This window comes from Netta rufina (assembly GCF_964035555.1).
Source record: "Netta rufina genome assembly, chromosome: 1".
NCBI classification, from domain to species: Eukaryota; Metazoa; Chordata; class Aves; order Anseriformes; family Anatidae; genus Netta; species Netta rufina.
This window is the reverse complement of record NC_140123.1, coordinates 167,008,170-167,024,065: the sequence shown is the minus strand read 5'-3', so window position 1 is coordinate 167,024,065 and position 15,896 is coordinate 167,008,170. Positions and strand designations below refer to the sequence as shown.

General features: G+C 43.8%; 2 protein-coding genes across 2 annotated transcripts; both read left to right on the top strand.

Annotated features, from left to right (window-relative positions):
• Nucleotides 1-487: 487 nt before the first annotated feature.
• Nucleotides 488-7,235, top strand: LOC311222515 (glioma pathogenesis-related protein 1-like; the record flags this gene model as incomplete). The annotated part of the gene is made up of 6 exons (XM_084306851.1): nt 488-667; nt 4,055-4,300; nt 5,092-5,201; nt 6,229-6,311; nt 6,952-6,978; nt 7,062-7,235. The coding sequence occupies 6 exons, from the start codon at nt 488-490 to the stop codon at nt 7,211-7,213; spliced, it is 798 nt and encodes a 265-aa protein (XP_084162977.1). The 3' UTR covers nt 7,214-7,235.
• Nucleotides 7,236-8,843: 1,608 nt separating this feature from the next.
• On the top strand, nt 8,844-15,653 carry LOC311221977 (glioma pathogenesis-related protein 1-like; the record flags this gene model as incomplete). Its single annotated transcript, XM_084306022.1, has 6 exons — nt 8,844-9,023; nt 12,409-12,654; nt 13,447-13,556; nt 14,584-14,666; nt 15,392-15,418; nt 15,502-15,653. 6 exons carry the CDS (start codon nt 8,844-8,846, stop codon nt 15,651-15,653), a joined length of 798 nt encoding a protein of 265 aa, XP_084162148.1.
• Between the last annotated feature and the right edge of the window lie 243 nt (nt 15,654-15,896).

Here is a 15,896-nt window from a genome sequence, read left to right as displayed (position 1 = left end):
TCACGCTAGAGTAAAACTCACAGTTCACATCAATTATTTTTCATTGCATTTTGGCTCAGAGGAGCAGCCTTAACAGCAGTGCTGTTTTAATGAAAAACAGAAAAATTATCCAAAACTTTACTGCAACATGTTTTGATTGCTGTGGGTGGGAGGAAAGGGCCAAAACCCCAAACAATGAAAAACCAAAAGTTAGGAGAGAAGAAGCTTGCTCAACACAATTAAAGAAAAAGAAATTGAAAAGGAAAAAGAGAGAGAGAGACAAAGCCTCTACAGCTCTGATGCGAACTTGCAGCTTAATTTCCTTATTCTCTTAGCAACGCTCTGTAATATGACTCATTTCCTGTGACAAATGCCATATTCAATTACCATGGCTAAGATAAGTCCAGCCCACAAGCCTTCGAAGCAAAACGCTGCCAGTGGAGCCAAACCCACTTTATTCAGCTGAACTATTCTGCTCTTAAAGCTGGAAGAACAGAGGCTGAGAATCATGATGAGCAGATTTTTCACTTGCGTGCTGGCTTTACTGCGTTTCTGCCTTTCTGCTGGCTCCTATACACCACAGACATTGCCTGATATTGGAGATGCTGAGTTTATTGAGAAATGTGTGACAGAGCATAACAAATTCCGGTCTGAAGTGAGCCCACCAGCCAGCGACATGCTCTACATGGTAAGGGGATCTTCACTGCTTACGTGCAAGCGGGCAGCACTGATCATTGTGGTTTTTGCAGTTCTTAAAGATGATTTCTGTAATCAAATGTTAAAAAAAAAAAAAAAAAAAAAAAAAGAAACTGTCTCCTGGAGTCATAGCAGCAATTCCTTTTTACAGCAGATAAGGCTCTGATTATCAGATGGCTTTATACGGTTGGGTACGTGTATAGTTTTGCCTGGCTCAGTTTCTTTATCTGAAACTCGAGATTTCAACCCCCAACCTGGTGCTGTAGCTGGTGCTGTGAAAAGCCTCCTCATTCCAAGGCATCGCAGCCCGGGGTGTGATTTATGTGCAGACCTCAGCACAACCTTTCATACTAGAGTTGGCGAGGGCGGAGAACATTGCCAAAAGGCTTTGAAGAGCTCTGATTTAGCTTTCTCTGCAAATCTCTCACGGCCTGAGCCAGCAGAGAGCTATTAGCAGTGGTTCCTAGGCACCGGGCTGTAGAGGAAGACAAAACAAATGCAACAAGTGCGGCAACACTGGGGGCTGAAGGCATCAGGTCCTGCACCACAGTGCCTGTCTCTGCAGTCATCAATGCAAAAGATAATCTGTCATGATTCAAAACATAGCCCAGCCTCTGCAAGTAGCCACCTCATGTTTAAGATGGTCTGTGGCACTTGGGAAGCTGTAAATGCATGCACAAGGTTGGCTTATGGGTTGTGAAGTTCATCTCTGCCTGATCTGGGAGGCATTGTTCAATTCCAGAAGCTTGGGAGCTGCCTCTTGTAACAGCCACCTCCTTTTGTGCTTTGGTTGGGTAATGCTTGAAACCTTTAATGCTAAAGGTTTCTTCTTGGGATAACGTGCAGAGGTCTTTCACCTGGACCATAATGATTGCCCTAATGCTGGCCTTTCCTCTTGCTTCCCTCTCATCATCCCACATGGCCACCACCAGAAGAGGACATAACCCCATTCACAGTTAGCAACACCTAAAACAAAGTTCAAAACCAGCTCCATTTACATTTCTAGCTCTCAAACACCAGAAAAGAAGTGCCTGTTAGGGGGGTGTAGGCAAGCAGCTAGCAAGCTGCTGACAGGAAACAATTTAGTTTCTCTTCTGCTGTGTTTTTTATTTCAGATTTCTTTAGTGGGGCATTAGGAAACCTCTCCAGTGTTGGCCCCAGATTTCCAGTGAACATTGCTTTATCTTTTTGAAAAGTAGATCTGAAATTTGTGGAAAAAAAGAGCGAATAAACAAATAAGAGTCATTACAAATAAAAGAAGAAGTAAAATCATGGTAGCTTTCATTTAAAGCACTGAAAAAAAAATCCAAAACACCACCACCAACAAAAACAGTCTTGAGTATGACCTCTCACAGGAATAATTTTACGTGGAGAAAGCAGTAAAATGTATGATCAAATCTTTTATGAAATTAAAAGTATTGAAAACCACATGTATATTAATTTTTAACCAACTAAAGCACTTCAAAAAAGAGGAAAAGAAGATGACTTGTTTTCAAGATAAGGAGAAAAAAGAAACTTTTGTTTCCTGTAGATAACTCTTCACCTAGATACGTAAAAGTGAAGAATATGAACTCAAGGCATTTCCACCTTTTAGAAAAAATATTTTTTAAAAAGAAAATACTAGACAGAAACTCCTTTAAGTACAAGTGACAAAGCCCCAACAGCTACAGTAGTAACACAGCTGTTAAAAATAATGATCTACTTTTTTTTTTTTTTTTCAACCAGACAAATGTGAACCCTTCTTCCCATTCGCCCTTCACAGTCCCCCAAAGTACTGTCTAGGTCTGTTCCAAACCAGCAGAAAGATCCTCACTGCTTTTATCAAGGCTTTCACAGCAGTGACTGCTCCTGAATCACTTTTCACCAGTCATACAATTAGTTTTCCTTCCCTAAATCAATGAAAAACTCGTCTGAGTTACAAAACTAAAACTGAAAAATGGTTCCTGAAAAACCACCCACCTCCAATTACTATTTTCCCAAACAGCACAGATATTTATAGGCAAACCTCCCTTTCCTGTGCTTTTTTACTCATGCACTTGATTGCAATCTTTTTGGGTAAATATGGTTTTGTAAGCAAACTATGAATAAAACTACACTTAAACTAAAGACCATTCCAGATTATAAATCTCTGCCCATTGCTTTTTCAGCCAGATGAAGCATTTGTACAAAAAAGGAAAAGTACCTTTACACTGAGCTGTTATTATTAACACTGCTACAGGATGAAGGAGAAAATAAGGGTGCAGACTCTTAAGCAGAATCTGAAAAACAAGACTGCAGAGCACTAAGATCCACCAATCACTGTCACACAGCTTTCATTGTGGTCTTCTTCTTGTGAGCTCACAGCATTGCCAGAATGTAAACTGCAGCCTCTGTCTTGACTTGCAGAAATGCTAGGAGTGGAAGACAACTTGTGAAAAACACCAGATTTTGTTCATCCTATTTAAAAGCTATCATCTAAGGAATTATCAGCTATTCACTTCAATTAAGACCCTCTGCCCCCAGCCTTACCTTTCATATTCCATATCCTGTGTTTCTAGGCAAATTACTTGTGTGTTAGTTTTGTAGGAAAACTCACACCCCAAATGTTTGCCACAGGGAGAATTGGAAGACATGGGTTAGAAAATAATTGCAAATCTCTGCAGATCTGTTTTCATGTGATCTTACAAATTTTTATTACTTACTAAGAGCATAAACTTTACACATATTATTTCAGTACATATATGTCATCAGTACCAAAAAGCTATATTATGTAAAAGAGACAAAAAATCTAAGAACCTCCAAGTCCTTTTCCTCTATCACCATTAATGATACATTCAAAACAGCTTCTCTAGTGGTTCCGTAATTTGCAGAAGTAACTGAGAGATTTTAATCCATACATAGAAGGACAAATAAGGAATTTTCAGTACAAAAAAAAAAAAAAAAGCTACAGGCACACAGAGGTGGCACTGCGTTTCTAGCAGGCACAGCACTGTGTTTGCTTAATCAGGTTGAGTGCACAAGAAAACCCAGAGGAATCTGGGTACACCTCCGATGCAAACAAAAGATATTTATATAATCCAATGGTTTAAATAACAGCTCTCTGTAGGATTGAATAGCAAGCGCATGAGTGACTCCACAAATACAAATTCAGCGCTAACATTTGAAGCATCAACTATGATTGCCCACCACCCCAAAATCTTCCCTACATTTAACAAGTGACAAAATTCCCAGTAGACACAAACCTACAAGCAAATTTACCATGCAGAATTGGGTCAGCAGAAGCAAAAACCAGACTAGCCCATGGCATATACACTTCTGAGTCCCAGCTGCTCCAGAAGCTGCTCCGCATTACCGCATTGCTTAAGTACCCAAGCCATTTTCTCTTGTCTTTATCTTGCAGACTTGGGATCCAGATTTGGCAAAGACTGCGAAAGCTTGGGCGAAGAGATGCCAGTTTAAACATAACACGTACCTCAGAGAGCCAGGGCAGACTCACCCCAGGTTTACCTCTGTTGGAGAAAACATCTGGACTGGCTCGGTCTCGATATTTTCTGTGAAAGGAGCCATCACCTCCTGGTACAATGAGGTCAAACACTACAGTTATACCGCCAATAGTTGTAAAAGAGTGTGCGGCCATTACACACAGGTAGGCATGGAACTTCTCCACCTGAACCAAGAACCAGCCTTGCCACTGGGACACAGGAATTCTAGATTTCTGTCCAAGATTCAACAAACCAAGTGCGGTAGTGATTTTTTGTGCCTGTATGCATGAGATGTTCTTACATCCCCACTTTATAAAGGAAAAGAGTCCTTTTTTTTTACATCCCTCAGTTGTGTGTTGTTTCCAGGAAGAAAACTGGACAGCCATCAAATGACCGGGTTTAGCCAAGCAGTAGCCTAAACTCAGGAAGCGGCAGTGGCTGTGGGCTGCAGTGTGTGGTGGGATGAGGTCCCCCCTCTGTCAGACAGCCTCTGTGTGGCACTATGAGCTGTGCCAAAGGCTGATGAAATGCCCCCACATCAGGCTGGGACACATGGGGCACTTCTGCTACAGCTGAGTGCTGCCAACACGCACGGAGATGGCTGCAGCTCCTGCAAGCATCACTTTTCCTAACCTTTTTTTTCCTAACCAGTATTCCCAAGGAGAAAGGACAAAGAGAGGAACGGGACGGCCACTGCCACGCAACACTGCAATTGTTAACCTTGGTTATCAGACAGCAGGGCTGCTCACAAACGGGCCTCTAGGGGTTGGATTTTGATCTGAGGCTGCTCAATACTTTCCAGGGAGATAAACTACTGCTCTCCTCTGCAAAGTTTGCCCAAGGAGCACTCCTCAGCCCACTTGCTGTGTGACACAGAGGAGAGCAGGGCTTTTCCCTCATGCTTCAGGTGTTAAAGCAGATATTCATTCACTGGCGTTCATGTTTGTCTTTTCAGATCGTTTGGGCTCGAAGCTACAAGGTTGGCTGTGCTGTCCACTTCTGTCCCACGGTGCAGTACTTCTCGGGAACCAATGCAGCACACTTCATCTGCAACTACGGGCCAGCGTAAGCTTTTCCATGACAAATATTTCACAGGGGTTGGGTCCTGCCCCTTCTTCCTTCCCACAATGTGCAGCTTGATCAGATCAGCCCGTTTTTCACGCGTTTATGGGTCCCCGAAACAGAGAAAGATCCACACCTCTATCCAAGCAGCCTTTTTTCACTAAACAGGGGCTATGTGTTGTAGCCAAAAAGCAGTGGCACTGATAGAAAGGGTAAAATGTAAGATACTGAAATGAGCATACTTAAGCGATCATTTGAAAACTATTCCCTTGCTCCTCAGTGCCAACGTGGCCGCAGACAGTTGCCAAGGTACAGACCCAGAGTCTAAAAATATTTACACATTTGCCTGCAGAATTAAACTTTCAGGTCAATGGTTTGGGTAAAAGTGTACAGTGCTTGCAGCTGCAGCCTGAGCTTTATCAGACTTGGATTCACAAAGCTGGGGCTGCTCAAGGCAAAAGTTTATCCAGAGGTCCTTCATATGCATATTGGCTACAACCGGGATGGATGCTTTCTACCTTTTTCCAGCTAATCAATGCCAGCATCTAATTTCCACTAGAGATGGCTTTGGAGCTGGGTGAGCACACTGCAAACAGGCTAAGAAATGGGCCTGCTAAGGCCTGCTAAGAAATGGGGCCGTGTCACATCCAGCACTGCCTGCATCCTGCACATCCTGCCCTGGGCACACAGGGACATGGAGGCTCTGAAAATGCCTGCCGAGCCTCAGCTCCCAGCATGTGAAGACAGGATCCTGCCTAGGTTCTGAGCTGCCCAGCCCTACTGGGTCAGAGCATGAAGGTCACTGCCAGAGCACGAAGGCCCTGCCATGGGTGCTGGCAGCCTGGCCACATCTGCAGGGAATTTGGGGACATCTAGGGCTAGGGGGGAGTGGGGTGGTCAGGGAGGGCAGCCCAAAAAACTGTTCCCCATCAACGCAGGTGAAGCAAAACCCAAGCTCAAAAGCAAATGAGCAGGAGGAATTGGCATCCTGCTAATGGCAGGTTCAGAGCAGTGTTACTTTCCTTCACAGAGGGAATTATGGCTGGCACCCCTACGAGACGGGAGCAGCATGCAGCAAATGCAAGGGCGATCAGTGTGCCAACAACCTGTGTCGTAAGTAGAAAACCCACCCTCCTCCACAGGCACACGTAGAAACAGCACACACAAGACTCTGGCAGAAGGCATACTGTTGTCCCAAACACAGTATGAAAAAAAAAAAGTGCAATCAGAAGCCACCATAGCAGTGATGCTTAGGGATATTAAAGGTGTTAAAACACCAGCATCGCAAGAAGGAGAGGGGATTCCTGATGGATGGGATAGTTTGACATCAGCTACAGACTGCGGTTCTTAAATATAAGTACTGGGGAAAAATAAATAAATAAATAAATAAATAAATAAATAAATAAATAAATAAATAAATATAATAAACAGTAAGGACAACAACAGGCATATTGGCAGCAGGACGTACCCCACACATGTGATATAATTGTACCTGAGAGGTGAGTCCTCTCTATGCCAGCCACTATCAGGGGACAGTCAGTAAGATGTGACCAAGCTCTCTGCAGCAAATTCCCAAGAGCAGCTGCAGGGCTCTCCTGAAGTCAACAGGTTCATGTTTCTGGTAAGAAATGCAGCTCCCATTGCTGTATTTCTTCTCTGCCCATTGTCAGGCTCATAGTTAATTCTCTTTTGTTTAGATCAAATTATTCACAATGTCTAAGCCTGCTTACATTCACTTCTTTTCTCTCTCCAGGAAACCCAGAGCGTGACAAAGTCATTAGTAAGTACCACAGATGTTTCTGCTTCAATTTGTTGCCCTCAGCGCAGTTACACCTAAAACCCGGTGATCTGTTTTCTTTCCAGGTGATTCCAAGTGGTATCCAGCCTGGGACAGACCTGCCTGTGATGAGTACTGCATTTCTGTGGTTGTTTTGAGGCTGCTCTTCTTTATTCTGACAATCCCAGCCGCCTGGATCCTGCCCAAGTACTGGTCTATAGCACCTGCCAGCGAGTAACGCACAGGAGACTGTGAGAACATTTGGCTTGATTTTTTCCTTTCCTGTTTGTAAACTACTTGAAGAACACACACACACACACAAATAAAATTAAAGAAAAATGGGTGGAGACATTGTTTGCATCCATGGCTGATTTAGAAATACAGAAATACTGTCTTCAATTCATGGAGGAGCCAGGAGAGCTGACAAGGAGCCTTCACATCGTTCAGAAACAAAAAAGTGGGTTTTAAACTACGCACTTATTTTTACAAAGCAGAGCAGTGTGGGAGGGATGGGGGGCATGGAGCAGCTGCCCACGCCACCTCCCCAAAGAGGGCTGCAGGGTGGCCAAGGAGGGGGCAGAGCAAACATCTCTCATGCCTATCACACTCCGTGAACCCTCCTCCAGCAAGATGCAGCAGCATGGTGTTGAGTAGCCTGGAGAGATTTCTTTTTCCATTTAAACCTTTTTCTCTAATAATTTTTGGACCTACCATGCTCACTTCATCCAGTGGCAGGCAGTGTGTTGCCCCATCTCACAGTGCTCTGGGGCCGCTGGTATTTCTCTTTGCTTAGGACCCTGTGCCAGGACACAGAGCTTCACGTGTGTGTAAATGTGACTATGTACCACCTCAATCTTTTTTTTTTTTTTTCCCTAAGTATGGGGTTTTTGACTGCTGCTTCAATCAATAAACCATTATTTCCTGCTCCCCATGCATGGCAATCATGTATCTGCAACATGATCTAAAGCTTAACTCTTTCTGCACAAAACAAAACACATTCAGCTCCAACCAGCTTGTAGAACAGCTGGTGAGAATACAAATCCCAGCACTGCCCATCCTACTGCCCCAGGAAGGGATCAGGCTTGGAATTTTACCTCAGGAGTAAGGTATCCTACAGCTTCTCTCCTCACATGAGCACAGAAAGCTCTTCCAAGAACTTCAGCCTATTAGATAAACAGGTGGCTAGTGAAGGTGAGAATCAACACCCTCATTTATGCTTGGGATTTCAATGTCATACTTTTGCTAAACACCAAATTAGAAGCTTAGAGGGTTCCACAGCAAGCTGCTGCTTAGGAACAATTTTTATTGTTTGTTTGTTTGTTTTTGTCCTGGCGGGGACACAAAATTTAATATATGCAGTTTTGCTAATTCCATTTATTCCTAGAGTAACTCTGAAATGGAAGAAAGATTCTACAAAATAATTGCACTTGGCACAACTAAGCTGCACAGTAGGAAAAGCACCTGAACAGCAGATCTGTATTGTGTCACAGCTACAGTTTTTATGATTGACGGAGGTTGTAGCAAAGTTGCTGCGCAGCACCTCTTCAGATAAGACCTGCGGCCACAGAATGGCTTGGCATTCAACCAGGATGGAAGGCATTCAAAGAAAAGGCAGACATTTAAGTGTGGCAGTACCCCTTGGCAATATGCGTGGCAGATGCTTGTTCCACAGCTTACCCTCAGACAGCCAGCGGTGATGTCAGATGGTTCTGTACCTTGTGAAGCAATTCCACTTCCTGTTGCTCTGACACTTTGAAGAGCTTCCACATCCCAGAGGACTACAGAGAAACTGCTTAGCAGCATTATCTCCACCTAAGGGATATTTCTTTTAAAAACTTAAGAAAAAATACCGAGAGCATTGAAGAATTATGAAAATCACATCTTTTTTTTCTGCGGTGCTCTTACTGGATCTCTTTGCCTGCTGTCGTGCATATGCACAATATCCCTTGCCTGACATTAAAGATCCAAAGTTCATTGAAGACTGCGTGAGTGCTCACAACAACTTTCGATCCAAAACGAATCCACCAGCCAGCAATATGTTTCGCATGGTAAGGAGGTGTTTGTGATTGCTTTGAAAATTAACATAGATGGTGCTGCTGAGTTAGCCCACCTTACTCTCCAGTTGCTCTGTGCTTTCCTTTCTGTTTCTGTCAATGATTTTGGTACATTTTGGAATATGGTCTGTTCTGATAGTAGTAGGACTGGCTTTTTCCTGGGCGAACGGGCGGACGAGAGGCGGTCTGCCCGCGCTGGATTGGTGGAGGGGGATATTGGGAACGCTGGGAAAAATCGGCAGTCAGCTGTCGGCCGTTGAAGAGAGCAGGTCACTTGTACTGTGAACAGCTGTCGAAACGCCTCATCATGGAGAATCATGGAGCGTTTACTGGAGCAGTGATACGTGATCAAATTTTGTGTAAAACTTGGTAAAAAGGGCAAAGAGACTCACAACATGATTAAGGAGGCCTACGGTGATGCTGCCATGGGTAGATTGTGTGTTTTTGAGTGGCACAAGCTGTTCTGAGAAGGTAGGGAAAGAGTGGAAGACGACGACCGCTCCGGACGCCCTTCGACCAGCAAGACCAACGAAAATGTGTCGCGAGTGAAAAATTTACGTGGAAGTCCTCAGAAGACTGCGAAAACGCATTGCTCGTGTCCACCCAGCCATCGTCAACAATTGGCAGCTGCACCATGACAACGCGCCGAGCCACACAGCGTTCCGCGTAGTGGAGTATCTTGCCCAGCACAAGGTGGCAACGCTGCCTCAGCCCCCCTACAGACCCAACTTGGCCCCACCAGACTTTTTCCTCTTCCCGAGAATAAAATCGTCACTCAAGGGGAAGCATCACGCATCGGTAGAAGCACTTCAAGAGGCTGTGAAGAGGGAGCTAAACAGCATTCCGGTCCAGGCGTTCCTGGAGGTGTACGAAAACTGGAAAACTCGTTGGCAGCAGTGTGTAGATGTGGAAGGGTGCTACCTTGAAAAACTCTAATTGTTTGTTCTATTCTCATGAATATTTTTTTTTTTAAAAAAAGAGTCCGACTACTTTCAGAACAGACCATGTATATCTGATAGTTCTTTGTAGGAAATAAAAAAGCAATTAATTTTCACGGTACTGTTCTGTCTTATTAATTGGAAGAGGATTATTTGTCTGGGGACAGGTTGCAGCTCTAAACTTCAGCCAATAGCTAAGGACTGCGTTACAAAAAAATATGCATAATGTTCAGTTCTCAGCGTTTCATTTATCCTTTTCAAAGAGGGACAGTAATCTTCCTTATGTTAGTCCAGCTTTCATACAGGGAAGCTGCTTGGCATTAGAAAGCTCCTGAAAGGCAACATGGCTTATTGAAAATCTAGCACCTCACCTTGTGTCTTCCAATCTAGAATCTGTATTGAAGAAAGGGGGTTGCCCCTTTAGACACCCGTATAGACACCTCATCTTCCTTTGCTGTGCTGTTTGGAGAGTAGGGATACCAGTAGCTGGGCTGGAAAACAGATCTTCCCATAAACATAATGGATATCAGAGCAGGCCATGGATAGGTCTCAGCTTGCTCAATGGAGTACGTAAGGAATAGGTAGAGAGATAGCTGGGGGAGGCAAACCCAGTCACTTTACGTCATTACTTTGAACCCTCCAGCAGTGCCGCTTAGCTGAAAAGGAAGCTAAATGCACAACTGCAGCCTGATATAAGTTCTGTGAAAGGAAGTTCAGATAACGATGTAAAAGTCAGACTACTCAAAATGTTAATTTATTGGCATTTTGTTAAAAAAAAATAAAATAAAATGTTTGCATTAGAATGCTAGAAAACAGGAGTAAATTTAGCTGCTCAGACCAAAGATCGTGCAGTCCTGGAAGGAAAAGTATACAGAAACTCTTGAATGAGAGGTGCTACATTTTCTTTAAAGGCTTGTGATGGGTTTTTCTTGCATGACTTTTTTTCAGCCTATGCAAGCTTCTATCACCCTTAATATCTCGAAGCAAAATTGCAGTCTTAACTACATGATATGTAAAAATCTCCTTGCATTTGATTTGGTCTTGCTAATTGCTAGCTTCCTTTGATAGTCTCTGATCCTTGTACTGGAAAGAGCAAGTAATCATTGCTTACTTGCATACTTCACAAGACATTCAGCTGTCTCCGCAGAAAGCTACAGAGCATCCTTAGTATTTGACAATCCCCCATATTCTCTGTGCCCTTGCCAGTTCTAGTGTCCCTTTTTAAGACGAGGCACTGCACACAGTATTTAACAGGACTTCTTCAGTGGTGAACTTACATATTTGGGTTCATTCTCCAGTCCCTCTTGAGGAATTTCTAATACTTTATTTGCCTTTTATACTACTGCTAAGCATAGATTTACAAGCAGTAAGAGTCAGCTCCAAATCTGTCATGAATACTAAGTCAAAACTATTTTTCCTCCTCATGTGCCTTTACTTGTAGTTTTGTATACTGAATTTGACCTGCTATTTTATTGCCTAGTTATCCAGCAGCATAAAATCTTTCTGTAAGTCTCACAAACCAGTCTCCTCATGAACCAGGCAGCTGGCCGGGGTCTGTCCACAACCTTACCTTTCATATTCCATATCCTGTGTTTCTAGGCAAATTACTTGTGTGTTAGTTTTGTAGGAAAACTCCCACCCCAAATGTTTGCCACAGGGAGAATTGGAACACATGGGTTAGAAAATAGTTGCAAATCTCTGCAGATCTGTTTTCATGTGATCTTACAAATTTTTATTACTTACTAAGAGCATAAACTTTACACATATTATTTCAGTACATATATATCATCAGTACCAAAAAGCTATATTATGTAAAACAGACAAAAAATCTAAGAACCTCCAAGTCCTTTTCCTCTATCACCATTAATGATACATTCAAAACAGCTTCTCTAGTGGTTCTGTAATTTGCAGAAGTAACTGAGAGATTTTAATCCATACATAGAAGGACAAATAAGGAATTTTCAGTACAAAAAAAAAAAAAAGAGCTACAGGCACACAGAGGTGGCACTGCGTTTCTAGCAGGCACAGCACTGTGTTTGCTTAATCAGGTTGAGTGCACAAGAAAACCCAGAGGAATCTGGGTACACCTCCGATGCAAACAAAAGATATTTATATAATCCAATGGTTTAAATAACAGCTCTCTGTAGGATTGAATAGCAAGCGCATGAGTGACTCCACAAATACAAATTCAGCGCTAACATTTGAAGCATCAACTATGATTGCCCACCACCCCAAAATCTTCCCTACATTTAACAAGTGACAAAATTCCCAGTAGACACAAACCTACAAGCAAATTTATCATGCAGAATTGTCTCAGCAGAAGCAAAAACCAGACTAGCCCAGGGCATATACACTTCTGAGTCCCAGCTGCTTCAGAAGCTGCTCCGCATTACCGCATTGCTTAAGTACCCAAGCCATTTTCTCTTGTCTTTATCTTGCAGACTTGGGATCCAGATTTGGCAAAGACTGCGAAAGCTTGGGCGAAGAGATGCCAGTTTAAACATAACACGTACCTCAGAGAGCTAGGGCAGACTCACCCCAGGTTTACCTCTGTTGGAGAAAACATCTGGACTGGCTCGGTCTCGATATTTTCTGTGAAAGGAGCCATCACCTCCTGGTACAATGAGGTCAAACACTACAGTTATACTGCCAATAGTTGTAGAAGAGTGTGCGGCCATTACACACAGGTAGGCATGGAACTTCTCCACCTGAACCAAGAACCAGCCTTGCCACTGGGACACAGGAATTCTAGATTTCTGTCCAAGATTCAACAAACCAAGTGCGGTAGTGATTTTTTGTGCCTGTATGCATGAGATGTTCTTACATCCCCACTTTATAAAGGAAAAGAGTCCTTTTTTTTTTACATCCCTCAGTTGTGTGTTGTTTCCAGGAAGAAAACTGGACAGCCATCAAATGACCGGGTTTAGCCAAGCAGTAGCCTAAACTCAGGAAGCGGCAGTGGCTGTGGGCTGCAGTGTGTGGTGGGATGAGGTCCCCCCTCTGTCAGACAGCCTCTGTGTGGCACTATGAGCTGTGCCAAAGGCTGATGAAATGCCCCCACATCAGGCTGGGACACATGGGGCACTTCTGCTACAGCTGAGTGCTGCCAACACGTACGGAGATGGCTGCAGCTCCTGCAAGCATCACTTTTCCTAACCTTTTTTTTCCTAACCAGTATTCCCAAGGAGAAAGGACAAAGAGAGGAACGGGACGGCCACTGCCACGCAACCCTGCAATTGTTAACCTTGGTTATCAGACAGCAGGGCTGCTCACAAACGGGCCTCTAGGGGTTGGATTTTGATCTGAGGCTGCTCAATACTTTCCAGGGAGATAAACTACTGCTCTCCTCTGCAAAGTTTGCCCAAGGAGCACTCCTCAGCCCACTTGCTGTGTGACACAGAGGAGAGCAGGGCTTTTCCCTCATGCTTCAGGTGTTAAAGCAGATATTCATTCACTGGCGTTCATGATTGTCTTTTCAGATCGTTTGGGCTCGAAGCTACAAGGTTGGCTGTGCTGTCCACTTCTGTCCCACGGTGCAGTACTTCTCGGGAACCAATATAGCACACTTCATCTGCAACTACGGGCCGGCGTAAGCTTTTCCATGACAAATATTTCACAGGGATTGGGTCCTGCCCCTTCTTCCTTCCCACAATGTGCAGCTTGATCAGATCAGCCCGTTTTTCGCGTGTTTATGGGTCCCCGAAACAGAGAAAGATCCACACCTCTATCCAAGCAGCCTTTTTTCACTAAACAGGGGCTATGTGTTGTAGCCAAAAAGCAGTGGCACTGATAGAAAGGGTAAAATGTAAGATACTGAAATGAGCCTACTTAAGCGATCATTTGAAAACTATTCCCTTGCTCCTCAGTGCCAACGTGGCCGCAGACAGTTGCCAAGGTACAGACCCAGAGTCTAAAAATATTTACACATTTGCCTGCAGAATTAAACTTTCAGGTCAATGGTTTGGGTAAAAGTGTACAGTGCTTGCAGCTGCAGCCTGAGCTTTATCAGACTTGGATTCACAAAGCTGGGGCTGCTCAAGGCAAAAGTTTATCCAGAGGTCCTTCATATGCGTATTGGCTACAAACGGGAACGAAGCTTTCTACCTTTTCCCAGCTAATCAATGCCAGCATCTAATTTCCACTAGAGATGGCTTTGGAGCTGGGTGAGCACACTGCAAACAGGCTAAGAAATGGGCCTGCTAAGGCCTGCTAAGAAATGGGGCCGTTTCACATCCAGCACTGCCTGCATCCTGCATATCCTGCCCTGGGCACACAGGGACATGGAGGCTCTGAAAATGCCTGCCAAGCCTCAGCTCCCAGCATGTGAAGACAGGATCCTGCCTAGGTCCTGAGCTGCCCAGCCCTACTGGGTCAGAGCATGAAGGTCACTGCCAGAGCACGAAGGCCCTGCCATGGGTGCTGGCAGCCTGGCCACATCTGCAGGGAATTTGGGTACATCTAGGGGTGGGGGGGAGTGGGGTGGTCAGGGAGGGCAGCCCAAAAAACTGTTCCCCATCAACGCAGGTGAAGCAAAACCCAAGCTCAAAAGCAAATGAGCAGGAGGAATTGGCATCCTGCTAATGGCAGGTTCAGAGCAGTGTTACTTTCCTTCACAGAGGGAATTATGGCTGGCACCCCTACAAGACGGGAGCAGCATGCAGCAAATGCAAGGGCGATCAGTGTGCCAACAACCTGTGTCGTAAGTAGAAAACCCACCCTCCTCCACAGGCACACGCAGAAAGAGCACACACAAGACTCTGGCAGAAGGCATACTGTTGTCCCAAACACAGTATGAAAAAAAAAAAAGTGCAATCAGAAGCCACCATAGCAGTGATGCTTAGGGATGTTAAAAGTGTTAAAACACCAGCATTGCAAGAAGGAGAGGCGATTCCTGATGGATGGGATAGTTTGACATCAGCTACAGACTGCGGTTCTTAAATATAAGTACTGGGGAAAAAATGAAATGAAATGAAATGAAATGAAATGAAATGAAATGAAATGAAATAAAATAAAATAAAATAAAATAAAATAAAATAAAATAAAATAAAATAAAATAAAATAAAATAAAATAAAATAAAATAATAAAATAAACAGTAAGGACAACAACAGGCATATTGGCAGCAGGACGTACACCACACATGCCCTCTTGTGATATAATTGTGCCTGAGAGGTGAGTCCTCTCTATGCCAGCCACTATCAGGGGACAGTCAGTAAGATGTGACCAAGCTCTCTGCAGCAAATTCCCAAGAGCCGCTGCAGGGCTCTCCTGAAGTCAACAGGTTCATGTTTCTGGTAAGAAATGCAGCTCCCATTGCTGTATTTCTTCTCTGCCCATTTTCAGGCTCATAGTTAATTCTCTTTTGTTTAGATCAAATTATTCACAATGTCTAAGCCTGCTTACATTCACTTCTTTTCTCTCTCCAGGAAACCCAGAGCGTGACAAAGTCATTAGTAAGTACCACAGATGTTTCTGCTTCAATTTGTTGCCCTCAGCGCAGTTACACCTAAAACCCGGTGATCTGTTTTCTTTCCAGGTGATTCCAAGTGGTATCCAGCCTGGGACAGACCTGCCTGTGATGAGTACTGCATTTCTGTGGTTGTTTTGAGGCTGCTCTTCTTTATTCTGACAATCCCAGCCGCCTGGATCCTGCCCAAGTACTGGTCTATAGCACCTGCCAGCGAGTAACGCACAGGAGACTGCGAGAGCATTTGGGTTGATTTTTTCCTTTCCTGTTTGTAAACTACTTGAAGCACACACACAAATAAAAAAAAAAAATATATATATATATATAGAATAAAATATGGGTAGAAATATTTTTTGCATCCACGGCTGATTTAGAAATACAGAAATACTGTCTTCAATTCATGGAGGAGCCAGGAGAGCTGACAAGGAGCCTTCACATCGTTCAGAAGCAATAAAGTGGGTTTT